Source organism: Temnothorax longispinosus, chromosome 8 (assembly GCF_030848805.1).
Source record: "Temnothorax longispinosus isolate EJ_2023e chromosome 8, Tlon_JGU_v1, whole genome shotgun sequence".
Lineage (NCBI taxonomy): Eukaryota > Metazoa > Arthropoda > Insecta > Hymenoptera > Formicidae > Temnothorax > Temnothorax longispinosus.
Genome location: NC_092365.1, coordinates 331,745 through 359,585, shown reverse-complemented (window position 1 = coordinate 359,585; position 27,841 = coordinate 331,745). Strand labels below are relative to the sequence as shown.

Sequence of the window (27,841 nt, the reverse complement as noted above, 5' to 3'; positions counted from 1 at the left end):
GGAAGAAGGTGTCGCGCGTAAAACCGCGAGAGTGCAAAGTGTTCGCGATTATTAACTATCGAGCGAGCTGTCGCATGAACGGCGCGCTATTTGTCGATATTTAGGAGAGCCGGCTGTGGGAAGATCCTCGTCGATCCTCGTGCTCGAGGCGTCGGATGGACCGACCGCGAGGAAGCGCAAACCCGGGCGCGCAGCATCCCTCGAGAGAGTGTAGGCGCGCGTCGCGACGTCGAGGCGGCACGTCGACGACGACCGAGCCGCCCGTTGAGGACAGCTGAGGACAGCGAAGCGCGGACGAGCGGCCTCCGTTCGCAGCCGAGGAATACCTTGACGAGGCTCGTTATGGATTTCCACCCGATGGTGAGCGCTTATTAATATATAAGAATATAATAAACGTCGCTCCTCGATTAAATGAAACCGCGCGCTCGGAAAACGCGCGTTCACTACATAAGAAGATCTTAATTTCCCGGATCTGCATGTGTGCATTCGTATTGCGGTGAGAAACGTGTCGCTGAGAAGTCACTGATTGTGAGTCATAACTCGATCGCGTGGCTCATTCCGCGAAACTCGATCGCGTCCGGCGTCAAATATCGCGCGAACGCCGAAAATGTTTCTCGCAAATTGGCTCAGATCCATTTACCGCGTCCATTTACTTGGAACAAGTGATGTAGATGATTGAATTATCGCTGTCTGAGAACAATGACATACCAGTCTCAAGTGTCGTTAGTAAAGAATTGTCAAATTCAAATACCCGATTCGTTTGCGGGCATCGCCGAAAATTGGTACACGAATTCTGAACCTCGAATCGCCGTGGCTTTACAAAACACATCGATTATTTTATGAGCTAGCAATAAAGACATTTGTCATTATCGCGGGCAAGAATTCGATTGAGTCTGCAGACGCTATTATGTCATCAAGACTAATACGTATGTACAATGGATACGCAAGTATCGGCCGACGCGCGACGCGCGACGCCGCGCCGGGTATATCTGGCTCCTGGTACTCTCGTCTCTCGTCTCTCGTATAACCGCGGACGGAATGATAATGGCCGCCAGTAATTTACGATCCCTGGAAAAGATCATTGCAGACGGCGCGCGTTCGTGCGCCGTCTATCGCGATCGATCGACGTTACGCAAAAACAGCTCGACTCTCGAAAAATTGCCTGTCGGCAGTCTAATCAAACGTGCCACGTTCTTTAATTATTGCGCCGAGACAGAGGGAAACGTGAAACAAGACATCGAGAAGATCTCATTGCGTCAGGCAGGAAAACGTTGTGTCTCAATTTACTGATTTTAATGTTAAATATCTTTTTACAATTAATTCATGACGTAAAAGAAGATTGACACGAGAGGTGATAAAGGTTTTTCTCACGTACACAATCCCTTTCTTCTTTCTTATATCTTTTTCAAGTGATTTTTAAAAATATAGACTTTATTTATTATCTGTGTAATATATTAATTTTATAAATATATAAAAAGCAGAAGAACAAAATTCTTATATTGAGATTCACGTCTTTAATCATTTATCTATTTTCCGTGCAGGTGCTAGAAAATAAAGTTGAAGTTTTAGAGTTTGAGAGAACTCGCAAATGTTTGTTAAGAATTAATTCTGATCCTAAATTATAAATTTATTTAAATAAAGATCTCCCCATTTGAGATTAATTCAAGAATCACCATCGATATCTTTATCGATTGTCTCTTTTCTAAAAATAATTATTACATAATAATTAATCGCATATTAGTTTTTTAAATCGTGTCTTTAGCTCGATAGATCTTGAAGATTTATATCGCATTTCTCTCCGTAATAATCGCAAAACGGAGCAGGAGAAACGTTCTCAATGATAAATAAATTCGCTCATTATTGCACGATCCACACGCACGGATCATCTTGTATATACATTCATTGTATGCAGACAGATCGCAGCCTAACAAAGGAATAGCCATCGAGACGGGTGGAAGGTCAAGATCGAGCTTATTCACTTCGAAAATGGAAACTCGCGCTCGTGCAACGCCGCAATTAATCGCTGGGGCTCCGTGGTAACGTCCGCGGGATGGAGCGACGCTCATAATCGCGCAGAAATAACCCGCAGGAATTTAACGCGCACGCCGCGCCGCGCCGGGACGGCGACCGTCCGTCCGAGAGACCGCAGCCGAGAGTCGACGATGAGGTCTTTGGGTTAAGTATCGCGGATAGTGATCTCTCGACCGTGAGCATTAGCATAATCTTTTAACGCGCGCGCGTTCGTCTCTCGAAGAGGAATTCGCTTGAGCGTTACAGAGTGCCCGCGTCTTCGCAGTTACATATATGTACGTATTCGCATTAACGTGCACCGTCGTCGTCGCTATTATTTCGACCTTACCTTACCGCGCATTCCTCGCCGCGATTACTACCTGGTTTTTGCTCCCTTCTCGCGGCAAAGTCCTTGAAATCGAGGATGAAGTCATTTCGAGGAGGGGAAAAGTGGTACCGGCGAAATCGTTCGCTTTTTTCGACCGTCGATGCACGCCGTTACTCGGTGCGCGATATGAGTTGTCTCGCACGTATACGAACGTAACGATAATCGTAAAGCTCGTTTCAGACCGCGCGTTAAAAATTGAGATTAAGATTGCATTATGATTGAAGATTCGTTCGATCATGATCACTACAATCGCGATTTACATTGACAATTTTAGTCTTGTAATGTTTTGTACGTCTTCCCTCTCCTTTTTCTAATTTTTATTTGTATCTCATTTAATATGGATTTATAAAAATATCACAGCATTTTACAAAGCATTAGAATATCTTCTAATTACTTCATTTTTGCCTAATATTTATTGCCTGATATTAATTGTATTGTTTTTATTATTATGTGAATAAAAGTTAGCATAATATTGATTAATAGAGACTGGAGATTGAAAACTTTTAATCTCTCGGACTTTACTTATTTTGTTCTCGTGAATCCAATTTCAATTTTAAAATTGTTTTTGCCATTCTTGATTTAATTTTCAATGCGTATATTTAATAACTGTTTGAACATGATTCAACGTAAATATCTTCTTTCTTGGACTTCTCGGAAAACACTTAATAATGCGTTTTACGCGCGTATAACTCTTCCATAAGTTAACGCGGATATATTCTAATTTCCGTGCGTGGGTGGTCGATTATCATTGCATCCTCATTCGTCGCTCCCCGTTGGCGTCGTCTCTCGAAAGCGGGATTCGTTCCTTCGAGCGACGCGCGACGCTTGTAGCTGAAAACTTACAACTTACGCTATACGGGACATGTCCAAGTCCCGGAATAATTTATGATTGCTTTCTTAAAACGATGATCCCAAACGCTGAAGCGTGCGCATAAATGAGAATTGATTATGGCCTCGCGCGCGCGCGCGCGCGTAAACACCTGAGAGGAACGAGATTGTTTAAAGTCAGTTTCGCCGGTTGATTGCCGGTCCCGAGATCGCATCCTCGGTATACACGCGACGTCCTCTAAAGATTATACACATAAATACAGACACGCAATGTGATACCTCGTGTGTAGCACCTCGGAGATTTACGACGATCAAAATGACAAGTGGACACGCCAGTGTAATGAGGCTTAAAGTGTCGTTCGATGTAGCCTGACTTTGTAATGACTTGAACGAAGATACTTGACTGACAATGAGAAAATGCTTCATGAGAAAATTCTGCAATAAGAATGCACAATATCACACCTTTAATATTAGATGAAATATTTACGTGATGAGTCAATAATGAAACATTATTGAAATTGAAATTATAAAATGTATCGGTTTGTACATTAATTTATTGAATATGTATTAAATCCGTATTTTATCGTTACATAATAATTCTTATCTTACGGTACGTTTCTATCAAAACCGCATAAATCTTAATTGATACGAAGAAATTTTAAGTTTTAATACGAATGATAACTTTCTATTTTGCAATAAAGTAGGTATCGATAAAATAATGCAATAAATTTGAATGAACGAAAACAGATATGGACTCTACTGAATTTTGCATTTGTCCTCCTTTTAAAAGCATATACAATTTCGTGATTGTCACAATCAATTAATCAACTGGAATAAATATGAGTTAACGAAGCAACAATTGGTTTGCGATTTGTGGTGCAAAGAATAATATATAAATCGCAAGATCTCCTCATGAACATACAGTCGAATATATTGATCGCTTTAGAAAGTGTAATGTTTCAAAAGGAGGACGGAGGAACAGCGCGGGATAATTGGTGCTGATAAATCAGACTTGGCTCGTGATTGCCCGCGCAATCTCGAGTAAACTTGTTAATTTACGAACTTTAACACCAGGAGGAACGTACAAAGTGTTCCTTAATTAAGCCGCGAATCATAATACGCGTTTTAAGATGTACATAAAAGTATCGGTCACGTAACCAGTATACCATCTTATTTTCAACGTATTTATGTACAATTATATTTCACGAATTAAAAATACAAAAATCCTAATAACATTAATAGTAGATTAATTGATTCTAATAGAGGATGCAAATTGATTTTCTTCCCGATTGTCACAAATCATATCCAGATATATGTAATATCTGGATATTTTTAAGGTAAATGGGAATTAAAAATTAATTTTATTTAATAGTAAATTCACTGTAATGACGAGCCGTAGCAAAGCGTGGCAAGCTGATTTAAAACGATGCCACTTCGCTGGCGTTATTCCTCCCGCGAAAAAACGAGTCTTTTTATTGCCCGTCCGGACGCTATACCTTTCCGGCTAGCTTTTTGCTATATTTGAAATTCTTCGGCGATCCTAGACCTATGTCGCACGTGACGGGACTGCAATGGAAATCCTTCGATGAATGAGTCTTTTTTCTCCCGCGACTGACCGTTTCCAATGTGTATTCTACAAGAATTGTATCATAACTGTCATGATAGTGTTACTACACAACAGAATAGTATGTCAATATCATTGCCGCATGTTTTATTACTTTGATAAAGTTTTAAAAATACACAGCTAATTATACTAATATCGAGAATGTACGATCATGAAAAAATATTTGCATTACAAATTGATCGATAATAATAATGCGAGGCAAGAAATAGTATTTAATTCATTAATTTTTTTTCACTATTTAAACTGCATTTCTTTTCGCGACAATCTACACTATACGAGAGGGTGACACATACAAGAAAAAAAATTAAGTCGGAGATCGATGAGACACTTTTTTAGTAAATATGTTTAAGTAAATGTTAAAAATATTTAATACATCCGATGTATGGATCCGTTCAATTCGAAATGGATAAGTGGCATGGTGTGTGAGCGCACTCCTAGACTTATGTCGCGGAGCGGATGAATGAGAGCGACTCGTGGGGTTCGTGGGGAGCGCACGTACGGAGCGCATTGCGCATTGCGCGTATACGGTTCCCGGGACGCGCGCGCGACTGGTCGACGCGACGAGCGGCGCAAAAAATGCGGAAGATAAAGCACAGCAGCATCCACCGCAAAGCCGACGGCGAATGTCTTCGCGAGACGATCGACAATGGCGATCACGTGTGCGACGGCGCTTATACACGACACGATACGTATATACGTGCGTGGACGTGTGCGTAACTCTTGTCGCCCGTGCTCCGTGCAGGCGTTCTGTGAACAGTGGCGAGGGGGTTGAAGAGAGCGGACCCGTATGAATGGGGGCTTCATTCACGTGGCCGCTTCTCGCAACATGATCACGCAGCGCGTCTCGCCTTCCGACTTTATTCGCGTATCTCCCGCGCGAACAATGGCCCGGACTTTACAAAGGGCCGACGCGTCGACATGATCGGGTAATTGGTTTGCACAATCTATAGCGCCTCGAAATAAGCTCGCTATTGATTGCGTTTAACTTTTTCGCCCGGAATCCTGTAATTCTTGTGAAACAAAATAATAAACGAAACAAAATAAAACAAACTAATATTTATAAAATCTTTTTAGTATTAAATACAGTATTTTTATTGTAAACTTTGTAATAATAAATTTATAAGAAAAGAGGATTTCTTCGACAATCTAATATTACAGCTTTGTAGATTTTATATTTTTAACCCTATTTTTCACATTTTTCTACACGTTTCTTTCCTGCCGAGAGTTTTCGTGCGAGCTACGCTCTCCGCTCAAATCAGGCGATCGATACGGCAGATAAAATCATCGCAGTCTCTTTTCCGCGATGGCGAGGATGTACACGATATGGCGTACCATCAGACATAACATAAATACTCGATCGCGAGCCCTCGATTTTATATCGGATCTCGATCCGTCCGTCCGGTCGTTATTCCTCGCTCGAAGGCTCGTCTTTATAAGGAGTAAGGGCAGTTTACGCGCCGGCATGTAACGCAGGTATTCATATCGGATCGTTTTCTCTCTAGCATTTATCTCGACCGACCGGTCGTTGGGCGAGACCGGCGAGACCTAAGTACCGGATCGGTTTGATGAATAGCTCGCACGACGTACGTAGGCCACGTGGGTGGAATTACGGGCGATTTGCCGCATCGATTTCTTGCAATGTGCGATACAGGAAACGCGCGCGGTGCGATACACATTTTACGATTTGCCCTTTTCCTGTCCCTTTCTCTCGGTCTATAAGATGGAGAATTCTACATTGGCTCGAACAAATCCATTTAACGAAATCCGAGTCCGATCGAGAGATCCAACGATCGTTCGGCCGATTGTTCGACGGATCCGTCTAGACTTACCTATATATGCCGATCTATAAATTTAGGTTTTAGGTGATAAAAACTCGTGAACATCGCGTCGTAGATAAAGAAAGTTATGCTGTATTTCATTGTGGATTTGGTTTTGTTCGGCAAAGGGAGTAACTCAATTCAAGATAACGTGCATACCTCATGAAAGATCACGTAAAAGGTATGTTTTGCGTAGAGTTAAGAAATTGTGGAGCGATTACGACGATTCCGTCAAATTTAACGTAACGTAAAGAGGAGAAAGTTATCAGACGTATAAGTTTAAACGGAGTAAACTTTGTATAAGTTGCCATTTCTTTTAACGATTGCGCAACGATATCCTTATTCCATTAATTCCATACACTTTCTTGTGTGTGTGTGTTTTTTTTTAATTAGTTTAGTTTGATAACGTAAAGGATGTGAGACTATATGAGTTAATGATATCGCGCAATTATCGTCCGTTTTATTTAAAAATTACAAAATTCTTTGAAATTTTAAAGCGTTTGGCACGTTGATACCTGATGAATGAACGCGAAAAAGATACGAGAGATCAGCGAAGCAAGACGAGAAGTAGCTCCCCCTCAATGGGACCAGTTCATCCAATGTCTTTCAAAGGCGGGTCTCGTATCGGCTCGAGTAATTCATTTTAGCACTCAGATCCGTATATGGACTAGCAACAGGCTCGACCACTCGTATCAATTCGTTCTTCTCCACCGTCCGAGTGTAATTCCGCCACTAGTGCTCCGTAATCCGTCGAAGACGGCGAATGTCGAAAACGAGCTGTTCCATTGCAAGCATGGACGGTATAACGCGATAATTTGGGGAAAATATTTAAACATTATATAAAAAACTCATCACGCATGTAAGAAATCAATAAATATTATCTATATAAAACAAAATAATAAACTAATATATGAAAAAAATTACAAATATTATATTATTAACATTATTAAATATTGATAACAATTGATAAGTGTAGGAAAATATACGTGTTACATAATATTTATAATAATTGTAGTAATATAATATATGTAAAATGCACTATCAGAATAGCGTTATCGAAAAATGTATCGTAATACCATCTTTTGAAATCCTGAACCGGAAATCTTCGAATAACGAGTTAGTCCCTCACTTTGTAGACGCAAACGGCATCTTGTTACGTCTACGTGTGAACAACACGACGGGTTTGCTCCCGAAAATAAAGCTAAAATAGGTGTGGTCAACTTAGAAATAGAATAGACAAGTTCGCGGATTGGCGTGAGACAACGCCCGGCTTCGTCATATCCCGACAGTTCATGGAAAACGTTTCGAGCCAAGCGGAATGCACACAGCCGATATGTAATTTCATCGGATTGGCATGCATGGAAATTGATTTACAAAGATCGCTATTTTTCTAGATCTTGAAAATTCTTCCCGATATCTTTGATCGGGAAACAATGGTTTCCTAATTCAGTTTAAAATAAATTTTCTGATCTGAAAATAATGACATGATCACAGAGTATCACGAGAGTGTGTTAGTTGATATCGTTACATATGTGTGACTTGAAAAATTGAACGACAGTGTATCGACCGCGGGTGGGCGAACGCGTTACGTCGACCCATTAGTCATCGCCGGAGAAAAATCAGTTGGTCGTTGTCGAATCGGGAACCAGGAGGGAATTTCGTCTTTCCCAATGTCTCGTCGAAACGGCCGTAAGTTGACTCGACACTCGCTTAGCCTCGCCTCGCCTCGCCTTGCCTCGATTCGTGGTTACGTAAAGTCGTTTCGGCTGGTTTAACGACAGGCCCGCGCGCCAGGAAAAAACGGCTATGTTTAATCATAATAATTATTTCATCGGTCTCGTCGATATCGTCGATATCGCTGTATCGAGATCGTCCGCGATGCTAATTGATCCCCCTATCAGTTTTGCGCAAACGGCACACCATTTGATGGATAATAATTCGGTTAATAATTCGGTAAGCGCTCGGTGGCCGTCCACAAATTGTTTTCTGCCTCTCGTTTTGATTAATGGCACGGCCAATTCGCCCCCTCTTGTCCGCAATATCGTCGCTAATTGCGACCGTTCTTCCCAAGCGGGCTTCGAGTACAAAATAATGAGATACGGCGAGAGCGTCGAAAGTCGTTTACAGATCCAATGATCGATGACATCGGTGCACGCTTATCCGCGCGCTTGTCTTTAGGCCCCCGCTCCATCATTTTTAATTAAGAGAGCCGAGCTTATTTGCTTATCGCCAAGGCGTCTTACGGGAACGTGGAATTCGTAATTACGTTGACGAGTCATTAATCTCTCTCTTTCTCTCCCCCCCCCCTTCTTTCTCCCCTTCCCCGTGTTGTCTGTGTTTTGTAAAACGTGCAGAACTTAGAAATCTGCTGCTACAATTATTTCATACGATAAGAAAACGGACTGTCGTACATATTTTTGATACAAGTTTCAGTGCAAACAAAGGATTCTTGAATCTGGATTTCATTTCTTATGTAACGCTTCCAACGCAAGCGTGAACGTTAAGACGGGTAAGAATTCAGCAATAAATAAATATATAAAATACACACGGAGACCGGAGAGCGTCATCGACGTGGGTGCAGGTATTTTCGTTCCAACCTAATTCAGTAGTTCTAGAATTACATCCCATGGTACCGGCCTAAATATAAAATCTAGCGCGCGCCTGCCTGTAATGCTGTAACGCCTTGGTTAGTCGATACACAGTCATTAGTAATCGTCTGATCGCGATGATTGACAAGGAATGATATTTTAATCGAACGTGGGTTCCAAGACGCTTTTGCCCATCAAAAGAATTAATTAAATCTGATATCTGCGAGCGCGATTGATCAGGATCGATCTCGCTATCGTTGCATCAGATGATGGCGCGGTCGGACATGATCCAATCGGCTAACGATCCAGACAGCCATATTTTCTCGAATTAGCGAATATGGCAATCGGAGGAGGGTTTTCTGCTCGATCTCGATCGGTGCAGGTCAGCACGAGGGAAGAGGGGATCGCCACGCACCGCACACGCGAGAAAACGAAAGAGAGGAGGGCTTCGTTGCCGAGTGGGAGAATTTTCACATCAGCAAAACTGCCAATCGCGATTGTCGTACATTACCCGCGAATGTGATTACTGACACGAGCAATTAAATCATATGATTAAATTGTTAAATTAATAACCGACAGCGATTAGATTTTCAGAATATTTATACGTTTAATCTATCAATTTACAGGATGTTTATACCCTTAATCGTTCATTTCAACTTTATATTAGTTAAACCTAAAATGAGATTTTTTATCAAATCTACTTCAGCTATAAATTGAATTATTTAGCGAAGTAGACTGAGTAATAAGACGAAAAAATTTTCACGTCTTAGCGGTAACGTACTGCCAATCACGATTGCCGGTTGTTGTAGCGATGGCGATGGCGATGGTGATGGCGATGGCGATAGCAGGATAGGTGGGGAATAACGGGCGAGCGTGTTCTCCATTACGGTAAAGCGCGCTGTTTCGTATTCGGACGCATTAGCTGAGAAAAGTTTTATGACTAGTCGGTCCTCGACCAATCAAAGTTCCAGAGAGACGATTGACGAGAGAGAGAAACGTAATATGTACGCGCCGTGTTTGTTGAACCGCTTCTTGCGAGCATTTCTTCGGTGCGAGATTGTTATTGGCGTCCGACCGAGCGATTCGCTTTCAATTAACGATCTTCTTTTTCACTCTCGGATTCGCGAGCTAGAAAAATATGTAACCGCGCGCAAAAGGCGCCACGTTCTCATTATACATGCACGCGATTGCGCAGCATCTTTGGCTGCATTCGAGGAGCGCGCTATTAGCGCTATTGCATCATTCTGTCTTTATCGCTCATCAGGTGTAAAACAAGGATAGAACAAGCAAATAGCGCTAATAGCGCGCTCCCCGAATCCAGCCTTTGACTCGCGCGGGTAACTTCTTCTACTCACTTGTAATCGTGCGCTCGTTGCATGCAGGTGGTGTTGCGAAACGACTGCCAGGTGTCATGGAGAATTTTAATTTATGCAGGGTATTTCGTTAGATATCTTTTTATTTGTAATCTCTACGATCAGTTGGAAAATAACTTTTTGTTAGTAAAAATATCGAAAAAGTTATTTATTGCACTCTTTGGATTTAATATCGAAGATTGCGAACATCTATATAACTAATTATAATTAAAATTAAAATTTTATTGTAACTTGCTTAAAAATAATTGTAAGTGAAAAATATAATCTTTCTCTATTTTCTGTTTTTAATATTAGTTTTTCTCAAAACATCTTTATTTCTTATATATAATATTTAATATATTAGTTAATTAAATTATTTTTATATTATATTATATTAAAAACTATGAGTATCTTGATATTTTATCTTTTAGGAAAAAAATTGGTTCCATGTTTACAAATCTGTAATTACAGAGACATTAGGTTGACACAAGATACGAGAACACGAGTCACTAAAACTGTTGAACTTTGCGTTTGTCAATTCTTAATCGGTGGAAAGCAAAAGACATTTAGGAATGAATTTAAACGCATCGTGCCTCTCTCTCTCTAGATGAAAAACGCCCACGGAGCTACTTAATTGTGAGTTGCTCTATTGCCAAATTAAAGGCGACGTACATCAAATAATTCGTATGTAAAAGAACATTAGGCAATTTAACGGTATCAGCAGACAGCCTTATATACCTCCTTTCAGATTTCTACCACGTGGGCGATCCAATTGGACTAGCTGTAAGGTGGCCCATCATCGCCTCGAGAAATCTTTCTCGTTTTCTCTTCTTCAGATGCCTCCACGAGGACTGCACTAGTCTTCAGTTTTAGCTGAATCACATTACTTTGCGTTCATATTTTGAAAGCGAACAACGTATGCTCCGTCGAAGGCTCTCACAGGTGTCGGAGCTCTCACATTATGCAGCGAGATCGCGAGCTGCGTATTTTGTAATTATTTATCGCCTACTACGGGCGCAACGACAGTGATTAACGACCCTATAAAAGCAACGATGTTAACGATGCGGTTGCTGGAAGATGAATTTCGAAGTGGATCAAGTTTCGGATAAACCGGGAAAAAGTCATTATCGTTGGACATTCAAGTACCAAGCGTTCGGTCAAATTGTGATTTTGTTTCTTTCTCAACCTTGTTAAGTGCTGATAATCAATTCGCTTTTGGTTTTATTGTCGATTTTACCATCACGGTGATATTCCACGAGTAGGGCTTACATCTACGTACGATCAGGCGTCAACGACTAATCGTTCTATTATGTATTCGCGAGACACACAAACGCGACCTTTAGTATTTCGTGCTTGTTCTATCTGGCAAATATCTTTCGGATTCGCTATACGGTCTTGCATGGAGCTCGCTCTCGACGTCTAAGGTAACTAACGCTCAGCACCAAAATTGTCACCCACGCGCGGCAGCACGTTTCGTCAGCATCGTCGAAGCGTACTTCCGCTCGCGCCTCGTTTGAGAATCAGGTGGCTGTTCCCAGACATACATATCTAGGTCGCGTTACGCAAGACGTACAGCTGGCATTTGCACTGTTGATGATTATACGTAGATCGACAAAAATCAATGTACAAATGTTAAGTTTTAAATAACGAACAAAGTTGGCTAATCGGAGCTGCTGTACGGCCCATTGTATCGGGATTCTCTCTGCGTGAGTGCGTGGACGACACGTTGATATTTTATACGACTGTCATCTCCGGCGTCGATTCTGTGGAGGCGTATATTATATTCCGTATAGGTTAAACCACCCCGCCTACTTGCCCGATGTGTCCCAATACCTGGCAGCGATATGTCAACAACTACTTTCAACTCCGCGTTCCATCAGCTCGCGTATTTTATCCGGCGCGTTCGTGGAATAGCATTTAAATCCCGACGATCGGACCGCGCGCTCGCCAACAATACATTGTTTTTACTACACGGCAATAATGACATTTTCAGTAACGCTAATTCCCCAGATCAATCGTAAAATGTTTAATTTAATGTTTAATTTTAATACGAAAAAAGTCAAAGGTTCCATGTTTTTCGTCTAAAATTGATTTAACCCACGGCCGATTATCTTGCAGAATAATTATAATTTAAATCTTTGAAAGCGTACGCATTAAAAAGAGAGACGTGTAATCAGTTCCGGGAAAGTGCCAAATAACCTCTCGTTATAATATAATATCAACTTTTCGCTCCGCAATCTCATTAATGTAGTCCGCGCCTTCTCAAGTGCGCGCTTGAATTCCAGGTTCCAATACACATCCTTCGAGTCGCGTTAAATCGCATCGGGATGTATATGGCAATGATCCGGCCGGCGCGGCGGCGGCGGTCGAAATGCGTTTGCCATTTTGTGCAACGCAGACCGGCAGACGCGTAATAAATTACGTACATTACGAGATGGACGGGGTGCACGGGGGAGGCCCCGGGCACCGGACGTCATCCTGCATGCCACTGTGGGAAACCTGAAGCCTCCTCCGGCAACAGAGAGGAGCCTTCAAGGCTCATTAACCGAGAGATAACGCGTTATCCCAGATTACGATGTCTCTTCGTTAGCTCACTTATCGGTCTGGTGCCGTTGGCCGCGTGAATGTCGATGTATCGGTTCTGCAAGCTGTTATTCGGAATGCACGTGTGATAAGCGATTCGATGTAACTGGTTAATATCACAAGATGTCTCGGAGACGATTTCTTTTAGGCTTGTATTCGATTAATAAAGCCATTTATTTCACTCTATCAGTAAAACGGAAAACAATGGCACTCCGAAGAATATTGTAGAATAACCATACCGCTAGGATTATATCACGTCATACTATTCATGAGTACAAGCAAAAATAATTTTGTTGGATTATCAAGATAATTATGTAGGACACTCCAACTGATTTCTAGAATGTCAACATTTTTTGCAGCATTGTCATCATACTTGAGCATCCTACTATAATTATTTTGAGATGTGGCAACAAAATTATTTTCTAAATTAAGATCTGTATCTATAGCTAAATTTTTCAATACTTTAGCGTTTAGCAAAAGCGTTTTTCCCATACACAAATATAAAACACCTAGGAGAAAGATCGTGAAATTGATTAGATTAGAATGTCATTTGTCTAATAATACTTAATTGTACTCGATACCATTTATGGCACCTATGCATCATCATGAAGCGAAATTTAATTTAGGATCCGCTAGTGTGAAGAGAGGGGACATCACTCCGTTAGTCGAAATGTCTTAAAGTAAGCCCAAAGTAAAGCTTTTCTTTTCCATTTAATTTTTTGAATAAAATAATTCTTGTTAATTCTCCGAAGAGCCATAACATTTTAAATTTGTTAATTAAACGGAAAAATAAATTTCTGAAATGATAAGAGAGTTTAGTACCTAACTATCAAAAGAAGTTTCTTCGATTATTCGTTTCGCGAGTATTCGGAACGAGGAACGAAGAATAAAAAGAGAAGGACCAAGTACGAGAAGTGACTTGTGCGCGGCTCGATTCCTCGTTGGTAGTTCGCGGGGTTAAATATACCCTCGTTGGTCTCATCATACAGAGAGAGGGAAGAAAGAGAAGGAACGAGAAAGAGAAAATGGAGCGAGAAAGATAAAGACGGTCGCTCGGGCATGCATACACACATTTATACGTCAAAGTGAGAACGGGAGGGAATACGAAAGAGGGAGAAGAAGAAGAAGAAGAAGTTACAGAAGAAGGGAAGGAAGAAGAAGAGAGAAGCTGAGGGGCGAGAAAGAGAGGGAAGAACTCGAGTTCTGCTATTACAGAGCACCTCCGTGGCGCACAGCCCAATATGGAGCAATCTCAGATTTCCATCCGCCCAAATCGAGAATATACGCCCGCGCCTCCGCTCGCTTTTCTTGGCCTGCGGAGGGTTGGTCGTTGTCGCGGTTGTCGTCTTCGTCGTCGTCGTCGCTAACGTTTCTCCCCTCGCCCTCCTTTGACGGAGGTGTAGACGTTGCTCTCGGTAGAGTTGTCGCTTGTCCACTTCACTCTCGCTCGTAACAGTGCCAAAAGTGCTTCAAAACACTCCGCTTCGTTCTGTCGATCTCATTTTCTTTTCTTTGCTCCTTTTCTTTCTCCTTATTTACTTGCCACTTTCCTATTTTTTTCGTGATCAATACAGTTCCTCTTTTATCTTTTTTATCTAGGTGGAAGTTTATCCACGTGTGATCACGTTTTCTTCCTTCTTTTATATCTTATTCTTTGCTTCGAAATATCTCTCGATATCTCACTCTGTGCCTGCCAAGAGATCGTACGAGGCAGAGCCGATCGCGTGGGCGATCGCAATGCATTGAAAGGCTCGGGCGAAGGTGATTAATCGCGGCTTGTGATTTGTGCGATTGATCGTGTTCAACCAACAACGACCATCGCGTCATTTAGTTTGGCGGAAAATCAATCGTGCGTGAAAATTAAGTAACGTATCGTAGTAACGTAGAAACGTCTGCGGCGCGCGCGAAGCTAGTTGCCGGTCGTGGTTTTTCATCAAGAAGAGGATTCGACGAGAACGATACGTTCATGTTGCCAGAAAGCAACTTTCCCGTCACAGGTAATCGGCAGCGTAATTTCGAGTGATCGTGAGTCTTTTTTTGGTTTCTACCAAGTCTACAAGTCTATTTTGAAGAGTTTATCGCTGCTACGCCGTAGAATAAAGCGATGATCTCAAATCATCGACATTCTATGTCTTTGATTCGTAAAGTAGATTGAAAATTTTCAATTGCATTATCTGAATACTTGCGAAACCGACGGAAAATGAAGGATTATTCTGATCGAACAGCCACATAATAAGTTACTGTTCTCCATGTGGGATGTCGTCGCTGCGCTGCGCGGTTTGCGCGGGTGTTACGCGTAATTACGGATCCATAGCGGCGTCGTAATCAGGCCAATGGATCACGGTCTGTCCTACTAGTGGGTCACAATATGTGAGCAAATCGATCTTTATGACTTTAAGGACATTTTGACGATCGGTTATCGCATGTGAAAAGGAATCTTTTCCAAAAGATTTCTTTTTTCCGGCCGTTGCATCACCTTGACATGTTCGCGAGCACCACGGCTGACTTTCCGTTTTTAACCTAGTTGCGCTTCTGCCAATAGTGCGGAAGACCACATGTTTTCTCGCGGAACAAACGTCTGCTCCGATTCGTCCACTTGTTGCCTGTGAATAAATCAAGTTTAACGTCCATCGTAATATTATTGAAGAATTGAGAAAAAAAGAAAATAATCATTATGTTTATGTTTATTTCCTCACCTATCACGAATATCGAGTTATAAAAGAGAAAATTGGATGAAGTACGATGTATTCTTGAAATATCTTTTATAGACAGTTAGTTGCGTCTATAATTTTTTAGAGCGAGGTCGTCATTTATTATAATCTTTTAATCTGATTAACATTTTGAATAAAATTAGACATGCAACGGTATAATATGTACGCTTTAGCAATCATAAATGCCTAGTGCGGCGCGATACCATCAGCCATAATCCTAAATATGGAGTGAGAAATTTGAGAGAACCGAAAATAGTGGCGCTACGCCAAACGCTAAAAATAGCCAAAAAATAAATTGTAGTTACGCGCCCGCCTGCATCATTCTATAACTGGTCTTCAATGAAAACGAGCCACCTCCCGCACATATCGATATTAATATCTTTCACTGATCTCGCTTTTTGGCGCACGTTTATATACAATTTTGTACATTTTAAAATTATTAAAAGTTCATATACTTAAAAACTTTAGATATTTGAAATTTTACAAATTGAAGTCTAAAGAAACGTAGAACTTTATTGAATCTTGAAATTTTAATTATATAATTTCAGAATCCTAAATTTTTTAAGTTTGTAGAAAACTTGAAGTGTTGATTCTTTCACATTTTAAAACTTATATTGATAAAAGAAGAGATCTTTTATTTCCAATTTTGTATTTGTCATATCTATATCTATATTTTTGCTGGAACTTTGTTCTAAACTGTCGCTTTAAAATCTACGCAGTTGAATTGGTACATCTCACGTTACGCTTACGAGAGCATAAATACGTCTCAATTGTGTTTCCGATTGTTTTCGAGATCTTAATGGCTTAGCTTTGTATCGAGATCTTATCCCGAAGTATACCCAAATGACAGTCGACACATCCGATAGGCGGATTCTCGCGAGACGTTGAAACCCGATCGACTAGGCCAAATATGGCTCAGGAATTGCGGGTTTTCGGTGGGCTGTGCCGGCGGACTGTTGCCGGTTCTATTTTCGCGCAAGAATATTTTTATCCGACGGTGCTGCGCAAAGTCACAGTATGTATAATACGCTTCTTCGTCTTTTGCGCGTCTGCTTCTTTCTCCGTTTTAGCCTCTTTCGTGCGCGTCGTATTCCGACATCACCGTGCCACGCCGGTCGCTGACACTTTTGCTTCTCTCGTCGATCCTTCATTAAATTTCTCTCTCTCTCTCTCTCTCTCTCTTTTTCTCTCTTTCTATATTAGTAAAAGTATGAACTGACTTAATGTAAAACTTAGAAAAACATCTTAGATATTTGTTATTAATATATTTTATTAAACTTATGTATTTCATTAAAGTTAAAACATTTTATTAATTGTAAGATGTCATTGTATTTCATAAATGTTGTTATTATAAATATCAGATTAATAAAAACTCGATATATTTATTATATTGTGGCTTACGTACATGAAAATTAAACTGATAATGTCTTATAAAAATTTAAAAGCCGGCTCCAGAATTCGACAATGAATTACTTGCCTCTAACAAGTGACTGTCGTGAATATTGTGAACTGTCTCACACGAGATGTTTCCAAGCGGATCTTTAACTTTTAACGCGTAACGTTGACGATGCTCGCAGTTCACCATTGTGCGATTTCAAAGCCTTGAACGGACCGCGGTCGCCTACGCGGTTCGCTCGATGGTGCAACGATGGCAATAGGTGCGCGCTTGATCGTTTATCCATTTGCGTGTCGGACATTCGTTTAATTTCTGCCATTTCTCACGCCCGTCAAATCCACGCAACGCAACTCACCGCGCTGCGCGCGGCATTAATCAGCTCGTTAATACGGTGGTTATGAATATTCCGCAATTCGCACACCGGCAACGATCTCCGGCTTCGACGGCTCACAACGGCCCACGCGCGACCTTTCGCGCGGCTCTCGCGCACACCGAAATAAGAAAGTGGAAGCTGTTTGTATGGTGGCTACTTCCGACCTCGTTTTTTTTTTTTTTTATTTTTTAATTAATTGAGAGTGGCCGAATGTTACGGTTATCCAATAACTAATGACTAATTAGATGAATGCTTAACATGGAGCGGTCTTTAAAACTTGAGTCAAATTGAGTAAACAGCTTTCGAATTACCTACACTTTAGGCGTGTCCAGAAGTGTTCTTTTTCGGCTATTAATTGAAAACAGTCATATATACACAGAATTGTTAATGCCTTAACACACAAATTTATGCACAATATCGAAACCTTCAGTGAAAATTGAATTAGTGTTTAGCTTTGAGCTAGAAAGATTATACAGGATTCCAGACCTTCGATGATAATCGTTAATGGCATATTCCTACGGTCATTTTGAGATAAAAAACTGTAATAATTTTTGAATGAAAAATATTTAAAATTGACCAGTCAAATTGTTCAATATTTGGTCAGATGTATAATAGCACAATAAGATTTACGTTTCTGCGTTTGAAATCTTGTTATGTAAAAAGTATAATATAATGTATTGAAAGGATGTGATGATACAAGGAGGAATCAACTTTATAATAGCAATCCGTGATGTTTAAATTTCTAGGGGGCACTATGCAGACCGAGGAAGTCGTGCCGCGTACACAGTCTATTGGCATAGACAGTGGTCTCACCGACGGCGCTGGTTTGCAGCATCATTTGCATCATTCGGCACATTTACGTTGCCCGCTATCACCTCTAATCCACATGGCCGTCAAGCAGGAGCCTCAGGAGGAAGAAGAGCGAAGTCACGATGTTGGCACATTGAGGTGAGTTATGAATGTCTCTTAATTTGAACCTTGTGAGATACGCACGAAGAAAAAAGTTTTGCTGACACTGCATATTTTACGTTGATGTAACAAATGTCATTAATTAATATTTCTTATATTAATTACTATATAAGACAGCAAACGGATTTGTTAAGAAAATTAATTTTAAAATTAGCATTAATAAATAAATTATAAAAATAATTTTGCTCTACAATCTACAAATTGTTCTACTGCAGCGAAAAGATATATTTCTTATGAATAGATTTTCTTTCGTTTTAGCAGCAAATTAAATTTACTTTAATAAGAAATCCATATTTTTGTAAACAAATTTGTTTGACAAAAGAATTTTTACAAAAACAAGGTAATGTAAAACAATTAATTATGATGACAAAATTTTTACATTGAATCTATAATAATCACACTAGCAAAATCTTTTTTTTTTTCTTAGTGCATCTATATCATCTATATCATTAATTGTCAAAGTCAATAAATCGAATTATATCACACAAGGAATTTTTCCGTCCATTAATCGTTAAATAATATAATTTTGGATGTACCATATCTTTTTCCGTAGTTGGAAATTGATAGAGAAAAGATATATATCAGAACTGACGCAAGCACCGGTGAACGAAAGTCTCTTTTGTCGCTTTTGATAGCCCGCAAGTGGACGTAGGCAACGTGGCGGGTTCGGTGGACAGCAAGCATGGACAACAAGTTGGTAATCAAATTCAAGGATTGGAGGAAAATCCAGTACTAACTGCTCCGGATTCTAGCAACCGAGGACGAACCAGGTAATATATTTGTCTTTCTTCGATGTATTTTATGCGCAATGTTCTATCAGTAATTAAATAGAATACAGCGATAAAAAATTTGAAGCTTTTTTTATATACAAACATACTATATATATATTTTCTTAGGTGAATTTCACATTAATCTATTTAAATTAAATAGTTTTGCAACGAGAGGGGAAAAATAGATACAACATTTTTGCCAAATAAAATGCTTCTTGTGTCTTCTTAGATTGGATAAATCTCGTATCATTTGAAGCGTTTGAAGAGTGTGATGAGTATGTCTCGCGACGGCTTACATTGTCAGGTAGCGCGATCCGCGGCAGCGACGCGACTCGGGTTATCTCTCTTATCTTTTTTTGTCATGTCTCTAACGATGTCTTTAACGTAAAACCGGCCGATGTCCAGGAAAGTGCTTTAAGTGCGGTCGTCGCGTCGACAAGAAAGATAGGCGCCAGGAAACTGGTTCGTGCCGAGCGAGTCTTCTAAAGCGATGCGTGCGCGCGCACGAGTACGTGAAGAAAAAAATTGCAGATATATACGTCAGCGAAACGCGCGTCGCAAGAGAGTCGATTACCGTTATTATTGAATTTCATTAAAGGCCCGGTCGCGACTAGAGAAGAAGAAGCGCGACACACGTTCTCTGCATACGAGCGAAGGCGCCATACCGCGCGGCACAAAACGCTATTAAGGTGTGGCTCGGAATGCAGTTACTGGCGTTAATGAAAGAGCGATATCACCGACATAAGAGCTACAACTGCACGCTAGTTCAAATACTTTTCTTCCCAGATAATATGTTAATGTAACATCGGTCTACGAACAAAGAAACCGCCAATAAGAGTACATTCTTTATTTCCTCCCCTTACTTTAACGGATAATCAACTAGGTAACTTTCTTTTGCTGGAAAAACAATTTTCTCTTATTTTATTTTAATTTCTTACTTATTTCAATTCTTTAAATAATTTTGGATTAAAATCAGAATTTTTTTATTTCAATAAGCAATCGAATAATTTAACAAACAAAGAAATATAAAGAGAGAAGAAAAGAATAATTATTCCTTGTAATTTTCTTAATGCTCAGTCAGTATAACTTTTGTCATAGAAATGCTCTATCATGGAAAAAAACGTGTGGTCTACCAGTCTAAGTATTGTCGAACTATTAAATCTTGTATATTCCAGTCGTGGCCGCAGGAAATCACGATGGAAGCTCAAATTCCATCATCAAGCATTACCACCGGAATATTTGGATCACTACGAAGCATCCCTAGCCCAGGAAAATCTGAATTCGTCGCCGCCGCGCATCATCGAGCCAGCAGCATCCAGTCCAGCACCGACAAACTCGACGTCTACCCCAAGTCCCGTCGCTGACGTTCATGGCTGGCTGCAACGAATCGCGGCGATGCAACAGGAGCTCTGTCCACAGATCGCCCCGCCTCAATGCCCAACGACCCTTGGCCATAATCAAGTCACCGGTACTAGAAGATCCGTCATCACGTCTGTATCTTCGCAGACTTATCCTAATCATCATATCCAGCAGACACAGTCGCAGACATCTAGCAGGCCCCCCATGAAATATTCCGATCTGCCATACATGGGTGAAATCACTCTGGACAACAGTAAACCTAGACGTGGCCGGAAACCGAAGAAGGCCGACATATGTCATTTGATCTACAAGAATTATGGCACGATATTACCGGGCACGCCTGGTCACGAGGAGAGGAAACTGTCGCCTCGGGATAAGCAGGATCATCGGGACCGTGTGTCACCTCAAGTACCTTTCCAAAGGACTGATGTTCAGAACAGAATCAGCAGTTTATTGGAAAAACGGCTGACTCAGGAGACCCGGCGAAGCTTTGCCTTATCTGAGAATTCGCGGGAGCAGGACGAGCCATTGAATCTCTGCATCAGGGATCTCAATCAGCTGAAAATTCGACTATTGCGGAAACACGGGAACGTGTACGAGTCTGGTCAGGTGAAGAGCGAAACGTCTAGCGACGGTGAAGAAGTAGAATGTCTGGGAACGAACTTTTTGTCGGAACCAGTGAATTACTCGGAAGCAGTTGGTCACCGGTCAAATAACAGTTTCGTCAATCATAATAATAATGTGATCGATCCTATGGTCGGTCACAACAACTCTGGCTTCGTGTACTGGCCGAATGCTGGCGTGTTTATTCACCCAATGGCGTTGCAATCCCAGTTGCTATATTATCAAAAAGTCGCCCAAGGTGACAAGTGCCCACCGCCGACAACGGATCAACCACCGAGAGAGCAAAAGATCGTGCCCAAATCGATATACTCAATGATGGAGACAAAGAATGCGGCCCAAGTGTCGCCGATATCTACAGCTCAAGCGATACCAGTGTCGACTGCTACGTCCACTTCGCCAAGACCGAAGAGGAATGCGCCCCTAGGCCAGCAGCAAAGTCAACCAACCAAACGGAAACGCTCCGCCATATTTATACCGCCGATGCCAACCGAAAATAATAATAATCCGGCGACAGAAGTGAGCATATGTAAGTTCAAATTTACCGGTGGCGCCAAGCCCAGTTTACAAGAGAAGAAGAGCCTCTCTGTGGACTCAGGTGGTAATTTTCGCTATTACAGCGGTACCGGTGATAAGAGCATGCGCGGTTACGAGTTCTTTCCTAGAGAAGCTCTCCAGCAACCGGCGTGTCAATCTGGTAGCACTTCCGCCGCCGGGGCCTTTCTGAATGCCGCCGGTGAAAGGATTCAATCGCCGATGGCGTGTCAGAGAAGTCCGACCGGCCAGGATGACGGCCGGCGAAAGAGAAAAACCAGAAAATCACTGCAGCGCGAAAAGTTGGAGCAGACTTTCAAGGAAAAGGGTTTCCTCATTCAGACGCAACAGTTAGAATCTGCGGAGGGTGCTACCTATTGCAAGTTCCGGCAGCTCAGAAAATTCACCAGATATCTGTTCAGAAGCTGGAAAGACTATTTGCCCGGTAACGTACGCGAATTGAGCGGCTGTGGCAGTGGTGCTCCCGTTGCGATAGATAGCGACGTGGCTGATGTTGAAGTCGATGGTGACGCCGCTCTCGTTCCCTCGCCGCTTCCTCGCAACAATTTGTTAGACGTGCCGAACAGCTTCGTGGAGGAGGATCATCGGACTTTACCTCTCACGTGAGACCCAGCATTCGCGACGAACGAAAGTCATGACACGATACGATTCAATTTGTTGTTAACAACTTTTCGGCTGTTAATTTCCTGTTTTACGGAAATCTATATTCGCCTGCATTGATAAAATCAACAAAAATTTTTTTATGTGCAAATTAAAGATCTTTCCCCTAAATCCATATTTTAAAACAGCAAAACAGCAAATCATGCTTGGAGCTATATATAGATAGTAATGGATAGTATGAAAAAGTTGATTTCTATTTAATTTTTCCATTTATTTTAAGTATTTTAGTATTTTATTAATTTTAACTATTCATTTTCTCAATAATTTTCATTTTTAATTCTGTATTTAAAGCTGAAGTCAAAGCTATCATATAAAATGTATCGTACATAAATAAGTTCTTTCAAACGCTTCTCATTAAAAAATTATTACAGCATCGACATTTTTGATATTAGAATCATCTCCAAATGACTTCAGACGTCTGGCATTAAGAATTATCACGGGAGATTTAGGATGTGTGTGCGTGCACATGCGTATGCGTATATGTGTGTAAAATCATTACCAGAATATTTATTATTATGATAAAAATACATTTTAATCACAACAGTATCGTGTCATGACGTGCCTCACAAGAATAAGATAATAAACTCGATCATAGCTTAGTGCCAAAGATGAGAGACTGGAATGTACATGAAATCACAATGGAGAACGGGTTAACCAAAGAGGGATTTTGCTCTCGTCATACTGGAAATAAAATTGTGCAGTGGTTTTTAGCTATCGGACTACGATGCCATTTGGGATGGTATCAGAGTGAGACTTGTAACGATACCGTCTTTCTAAGCGAAATATCGTCTAACGAAATCTAGTCTTATTTATACTCTTTTTAAATTGTAAATATGTTTTTTTTTGTTTTACGTCTGATGGATATTTATATGGAGCTACTGTGCGCAATAATTTGGATAAGGTATGGAAAAGAAACGCGACATTATATGCAACAATTACATACAATCAATTCGTTTCTTCGACGTTGCACGTTGGGGCAAATATCTTGACGCATTTGTGCCAATGTTATAAAAACGTGACCTGTTTGTATATTAAAGTGCAATAATGGAATCAAGTAAGACATTTATTTTTACAGATTATGGAATTTTTCATCTTATTTCAATTAACGCTATTGCTATTTAATTCAATTCCCGATCCCCAAGTGCTAAAAGATGCGATTCTTTTGTCGAACTGAATATCTCGTCATATCTATATACCTATGCTCCATTAAGCGGAACAACTGCAAGTTGAAAACCGTCCTATATTCGTGCTGTTATCTTTCTTCATGCGGCGGCAAATAAAATTATTTTATACTTATGCTCATTGTAACGAAAAATCTTTATATAGTCTGTAATAATAAAAAAATAAATTGTTTGTGATGTTTGCGCATGGTACAGAGATTCAGACCTCTTCTAAGCTAGCAGGACCAAATCGGCAGAATCAAACCGGACCTATCAGAATATTTAGTACCCATTTTGTACTAATTTGTACCACTAATAACAATTCTGTATCCCGTGCCATTTCGGAGAAAATCGTGGCGGTGCTACCTTAGCATTAAGCTAGAAAGACCACAAGAAAAAAAAAGAAAAAAAGAAAATTAAATACAGAAATTTGAAGGACTGAATTTGTACTAATTTGTACCATACAAATAAACTTAATATACATGTATTTATCCCTTCTGCTCAAAAAATAACTCACCGGCCGATGCGCAACAGCGGAGTTGTAATTCTGCGTTGATCTGTAACAAAAGAAATATTTTTATATTAAAGCTACGTCCAAGAGATATTATCGACAGTAAATAATTATTGCCCGTTTTTAAAACATTATTTTAACAAATATCTGATTTTAAAATGTAAAAAACAATCGCGGCCGCCGGCGCCGGCGCCGCAATAAGCGGCTGGATATTTCCGTGTTAACTAGTTCGCATAATTCATCCGCGAAAAATTGTGCAAATAATACTGCGACCGTGCGAATAAGAGAGAGACGCGACGTTCGCGACGTAATATCTCGCATACGCCGGAGATCAGACTCGACCCGAAATTGCACCGTAGTTAAAAACCACGAAAGTGGCGGAGTCCACCACAGAACTGACAGGACGGCAAAATATAATATATTATAATATAAGAAAATTAACAACTACTCACCCCACGGTCGCTCCGCCGTCGCCCGATGCCTCCCAGGCCCCGTTCTCCTCTCCTCGATCGTCCTCCGTTACTCCGTTGGTCCATTGTCGCACTCACTCACAACGCGACGACGTTCACGAGCGAAAATCGACGATATCGTCGATATCGTCTCCTCTTATGATCGCGCGACACTAAAGGCACACGGCACTCCCGGTATTAATCTCGCGACGCGGTACTAAGAAACTTAGTTACACGGCGACAGAAGAATTACGTCGCGGTCGAAGAAACTACGAACGAAACTATACGATCCGCTTGACATCCCGCGATTCCCGCGCGCAGGTAGACACGACAAGTGAAGCGAAGGTGGCGGAGAGAATTTCGTAAATCGCGCACGGCCAACTTCACTCGCCCGGAGCAACTGTCTCGAGAACGCGATTACGCGATTACGCGACTTTGATTAACTACGGATTATCCGAAAAAATGTAATCGAATGCGATATACCTCGGTATCCGTATAAATTCCTCGAAGTACATGAATTAAATGAACTTTCGATATATGTATCACAGTTTTTCGCAAGCTAAACAATCGGACCCGGCGACTCGTGTATTTACTCCGCGATATGGGAACGGGAACTGGAGCGAGGGGCGCGGGAGTAACGACACGTCTGACGTCAGAACAGGTCACGGGCGTCGCGGTAAACATGAGTAGTGGGGATAGAGTGGGAGTAAGGTGAATACACACGGTGCGCGGTCGCCGCCTCGCCGCGGTCGGTTAGTTCGGTATGCCGGATATGCGTATCGCATAAAGCCTACCCCTCTCTATCCCCACTGCTCATGTTACCAAGGCGCCCGCGGCCCGTTCTGATTTCTGATGTCGTTGCTCGCGGATCGCACATCGCAGAGTAATATAAGTACGAATCGCCAGGTCCGATTATTCAGATTACAGAAAAATGTGATACATCGAATGTTCATTTAAGGCCGGTTCTAATACAATCAGTCGGATGGCCCAATGAGAGAATTTCTTTTTCGATAACGAATTTTTCTCATTGGACCATCGGTTACGTTCCGACATCCGAGGTATAAATCGCATTCGATTATACATTCATTCGGATACGCGGTCTCACTTTTCTCAACCGTCAACTTGACTCGCGTCTTGCGTTGTGTCGCGCAGCTTCAGAATAGAATTTCCGTCGTTTTCGGAACGGATAAAGAACCCGAAATCAAGGCAATCACACACAAAATGCATAGCTTAGCATAAGACCAATGAGCATCCAGCATAAAGTCGCCATATTGATTTACATAAGATGTTCATTGGTCCGTCCAGCGCGACGCGCCCTAATATCATATATGTCGAATGTTTATTTAATACATGTGCTTCGCGGAATTAGATACGGATGCCGAGGTATATATCGCATTCGATAATAGTGACTTTCGCCGGGGACGTTAAAGCGCGGTCGTGCGCGCCGCGGTAAACACGAGTAGTGGGGGTAGAGGAGTGGTATTGAGGCGTGCTGACGTCACGCATACCGTGCGCGCACCGTGCCTGGACACTTGTAGCCCCCACTTTGTCCCTACCAATCGCGTTGACGAGAAGCCGTTAGCCGCGGCGCGGCGCCCGCGTCTCGCGACTCCCGCGCTCCATGCATCAGTGCAGAGTGCAGAGCGCGGCTTCTTCGTCATAATCAGTCGTAGTTTTTCCGTTGCCGTGTAACTAAGTAGGTACGTGCCGCGTCGCGAGATTAATGCCGGGAGTGTCGTGCGAAGTGTTGGAAAATATCGCGGAGATCGCGCGATCATAAGCGACGATATCGGTCGATTTTCATGAATGTCGTGAGTGAGTGGACGCGACGCCACGGTTGCTTTTGGCGAGTGAAGTTGGCCGTGCGATTTACGAAATTCCGCCATGTTCGTCTACCTGCGGGACATCGCGGATCGCGGCACGGGCTGACGAGCGCGGCGTCGAGCGGATCGTACAGCTTCTTTGCCGTAATTTTTCCGTCGCCGTGTAATCAAGTACTCGCCGCGAGATTAATGCCGGGAGTGTCGTGCAAAGTGTCGAAAATATCGCGCGATCATAAGCGACGCGATCTTATCGTCGCTTTTCGAGAAAGTCGCGAGTGAGTAGTGACGCGACGCCATGGTTGCTGTTGGCGAGTCCGCGAGTGAAGTCAACCGTGCGATTTACGAAATTCTCCGCCATATTGTCGTCTCCCTGCGGGACATCGCGGCACGGCGTCGAGCAGATCGTATAGTTTCGTTCGTAGCTGCTCCGCCGTAATTTTTCCGTTGCCGTGTAACCAAGTACGCGCCGCGAGATTAATGCCGGGAGTGTCGTGCAAAGTGTCGAAAATATCGCGCGATCATAAGCGACGCGATCTTATCGTCGATTTTCGTGAAAGTCGCGAGTCGCGGTTGCTGTTGGCGAGTCCGCGAGTCAAGTTAACCGTGCGATTTACGAAATTCTCTCCGTCATATTGTCGTCTCCCTGCGGGACATCGCGCCCGCGGCACGGCGTCGAGCAGATCGTATAGTTTCGTTCGTAGCTTCTCCGCCGTAATTTTTCCGTTGCCGTGTAATTAAGTACGTCGCGAGATTAATGCCGGGAGTGTCGTGCAAAGTGTCGAAAATATCGCGCGATCATAAGCTACGCGATCTTATCATCGATTTTCGTGAACGTTCGTGAGTGAGTGCGGAGTGCGCCAACCGGCCAACGGAGTACGGATTAACGCTGCAACGGAGAAGGACCTGGCCGACCTGGCGAATCGTGGAGAGGAGGAGGAGGCCTGGCAAAGGCATCGGGCCCCGACGGAGCAACCTTGGGGTAAGTGTTCGTTCTCATTTTTAAAATTAATTGTTCTTTTCTATTTATTCGCGTCGATTTATCTCGGATAAGCAAGAAATAATTTGAGAAACCGAACGTTTATCTAAAATTTTATAAAAGTTTATATTCTCATAAAGGTTTTTCTCAGGAAATAAGTAAATTATATATTAGTAAATCTAATTAAAAGACGACGTAGACGTGACGTTTAAAAATTATTTTTTGAAACATTGATTATTTTGAGCGTCTATTTAATATGAATCTTTCATTTTTGTGTTACAGAATCATCGGAGCAACGTGGCTGACTAACTCCGTCCG

At 41.7% G+C, this 27,841-nt stretch overlaps 2 protein-coding genes across 6 annotated transcripts in view; one reads left to right on the top strand and one right to left on the bottom strand.

Moving 5' to 3' along the window:
• The window catches only part of LOC139818131 (uncharacterized), a 142,146-nt gene extending 116,794 nt beyond the window's left edge, over window positions 1-25,352 (bottom strand). The window contains exons 1-2 of one of the 2 annotated variants that reach the window (XM_071786671.1): window positions 24,728-25,352; window positions 24,282-24,321 (exon numbers count right to left, since the gene is read on the bottom strand). In XM_071786671.1, coding sequence (XP_071642772.1) covers window positions 24,282-24,321; window positions 24,728-24,811 — 124 coding nt within the window. In that variant the 5' untranslated portion in view covers window positions 24,812-25,352. Of the gene's footprint in view, window positions 1-24,281; window positions 24,322-24,727 lie in introns of those variants that run through there. The other variant, XR_011733387.1, reaches the window with a different exon arrangement.
• Window positions 342-23,977, top strand: LOC139818121 (uncharacterized). Of its 4 annotated transcripts, none has more exons than XM_071786651.1 (4): window positions 342-360; window positions 18,417-18,618; window positions 19,275-19,409; window positions 20,585-23,977. In XM_071786651.1, the coding sequence occupies exons 2-4, from the start codon at window positions 18,425-18,427 to the stop codon at window positions 22,548-22,550; spliced, it is 2,295 nt and encodes a 764-aa protein (XP_071642752.1). In that variant the 5' UTR covers window positions 342-360; window positions 18,417-18,424; the 3' UTR covers window positions 22,551-23,977. The 4 variants fall into 4 exon arrangements, with proteins under 4 accessions (XP_071642752.1, XP_071642753.1, XP_071642751.1 ...); XM_071786652.1 differs by lacking the exon at window positions 342-360 and adding an exon at window positions 2,176-2,306; XM_071786650.1 differs by lacking the exon at window positions 342-360 and adding an exon at window positions 8,210-8,356.
• Window positions 25,353-27,841: the final 2,489 nt, after the last annotated feature.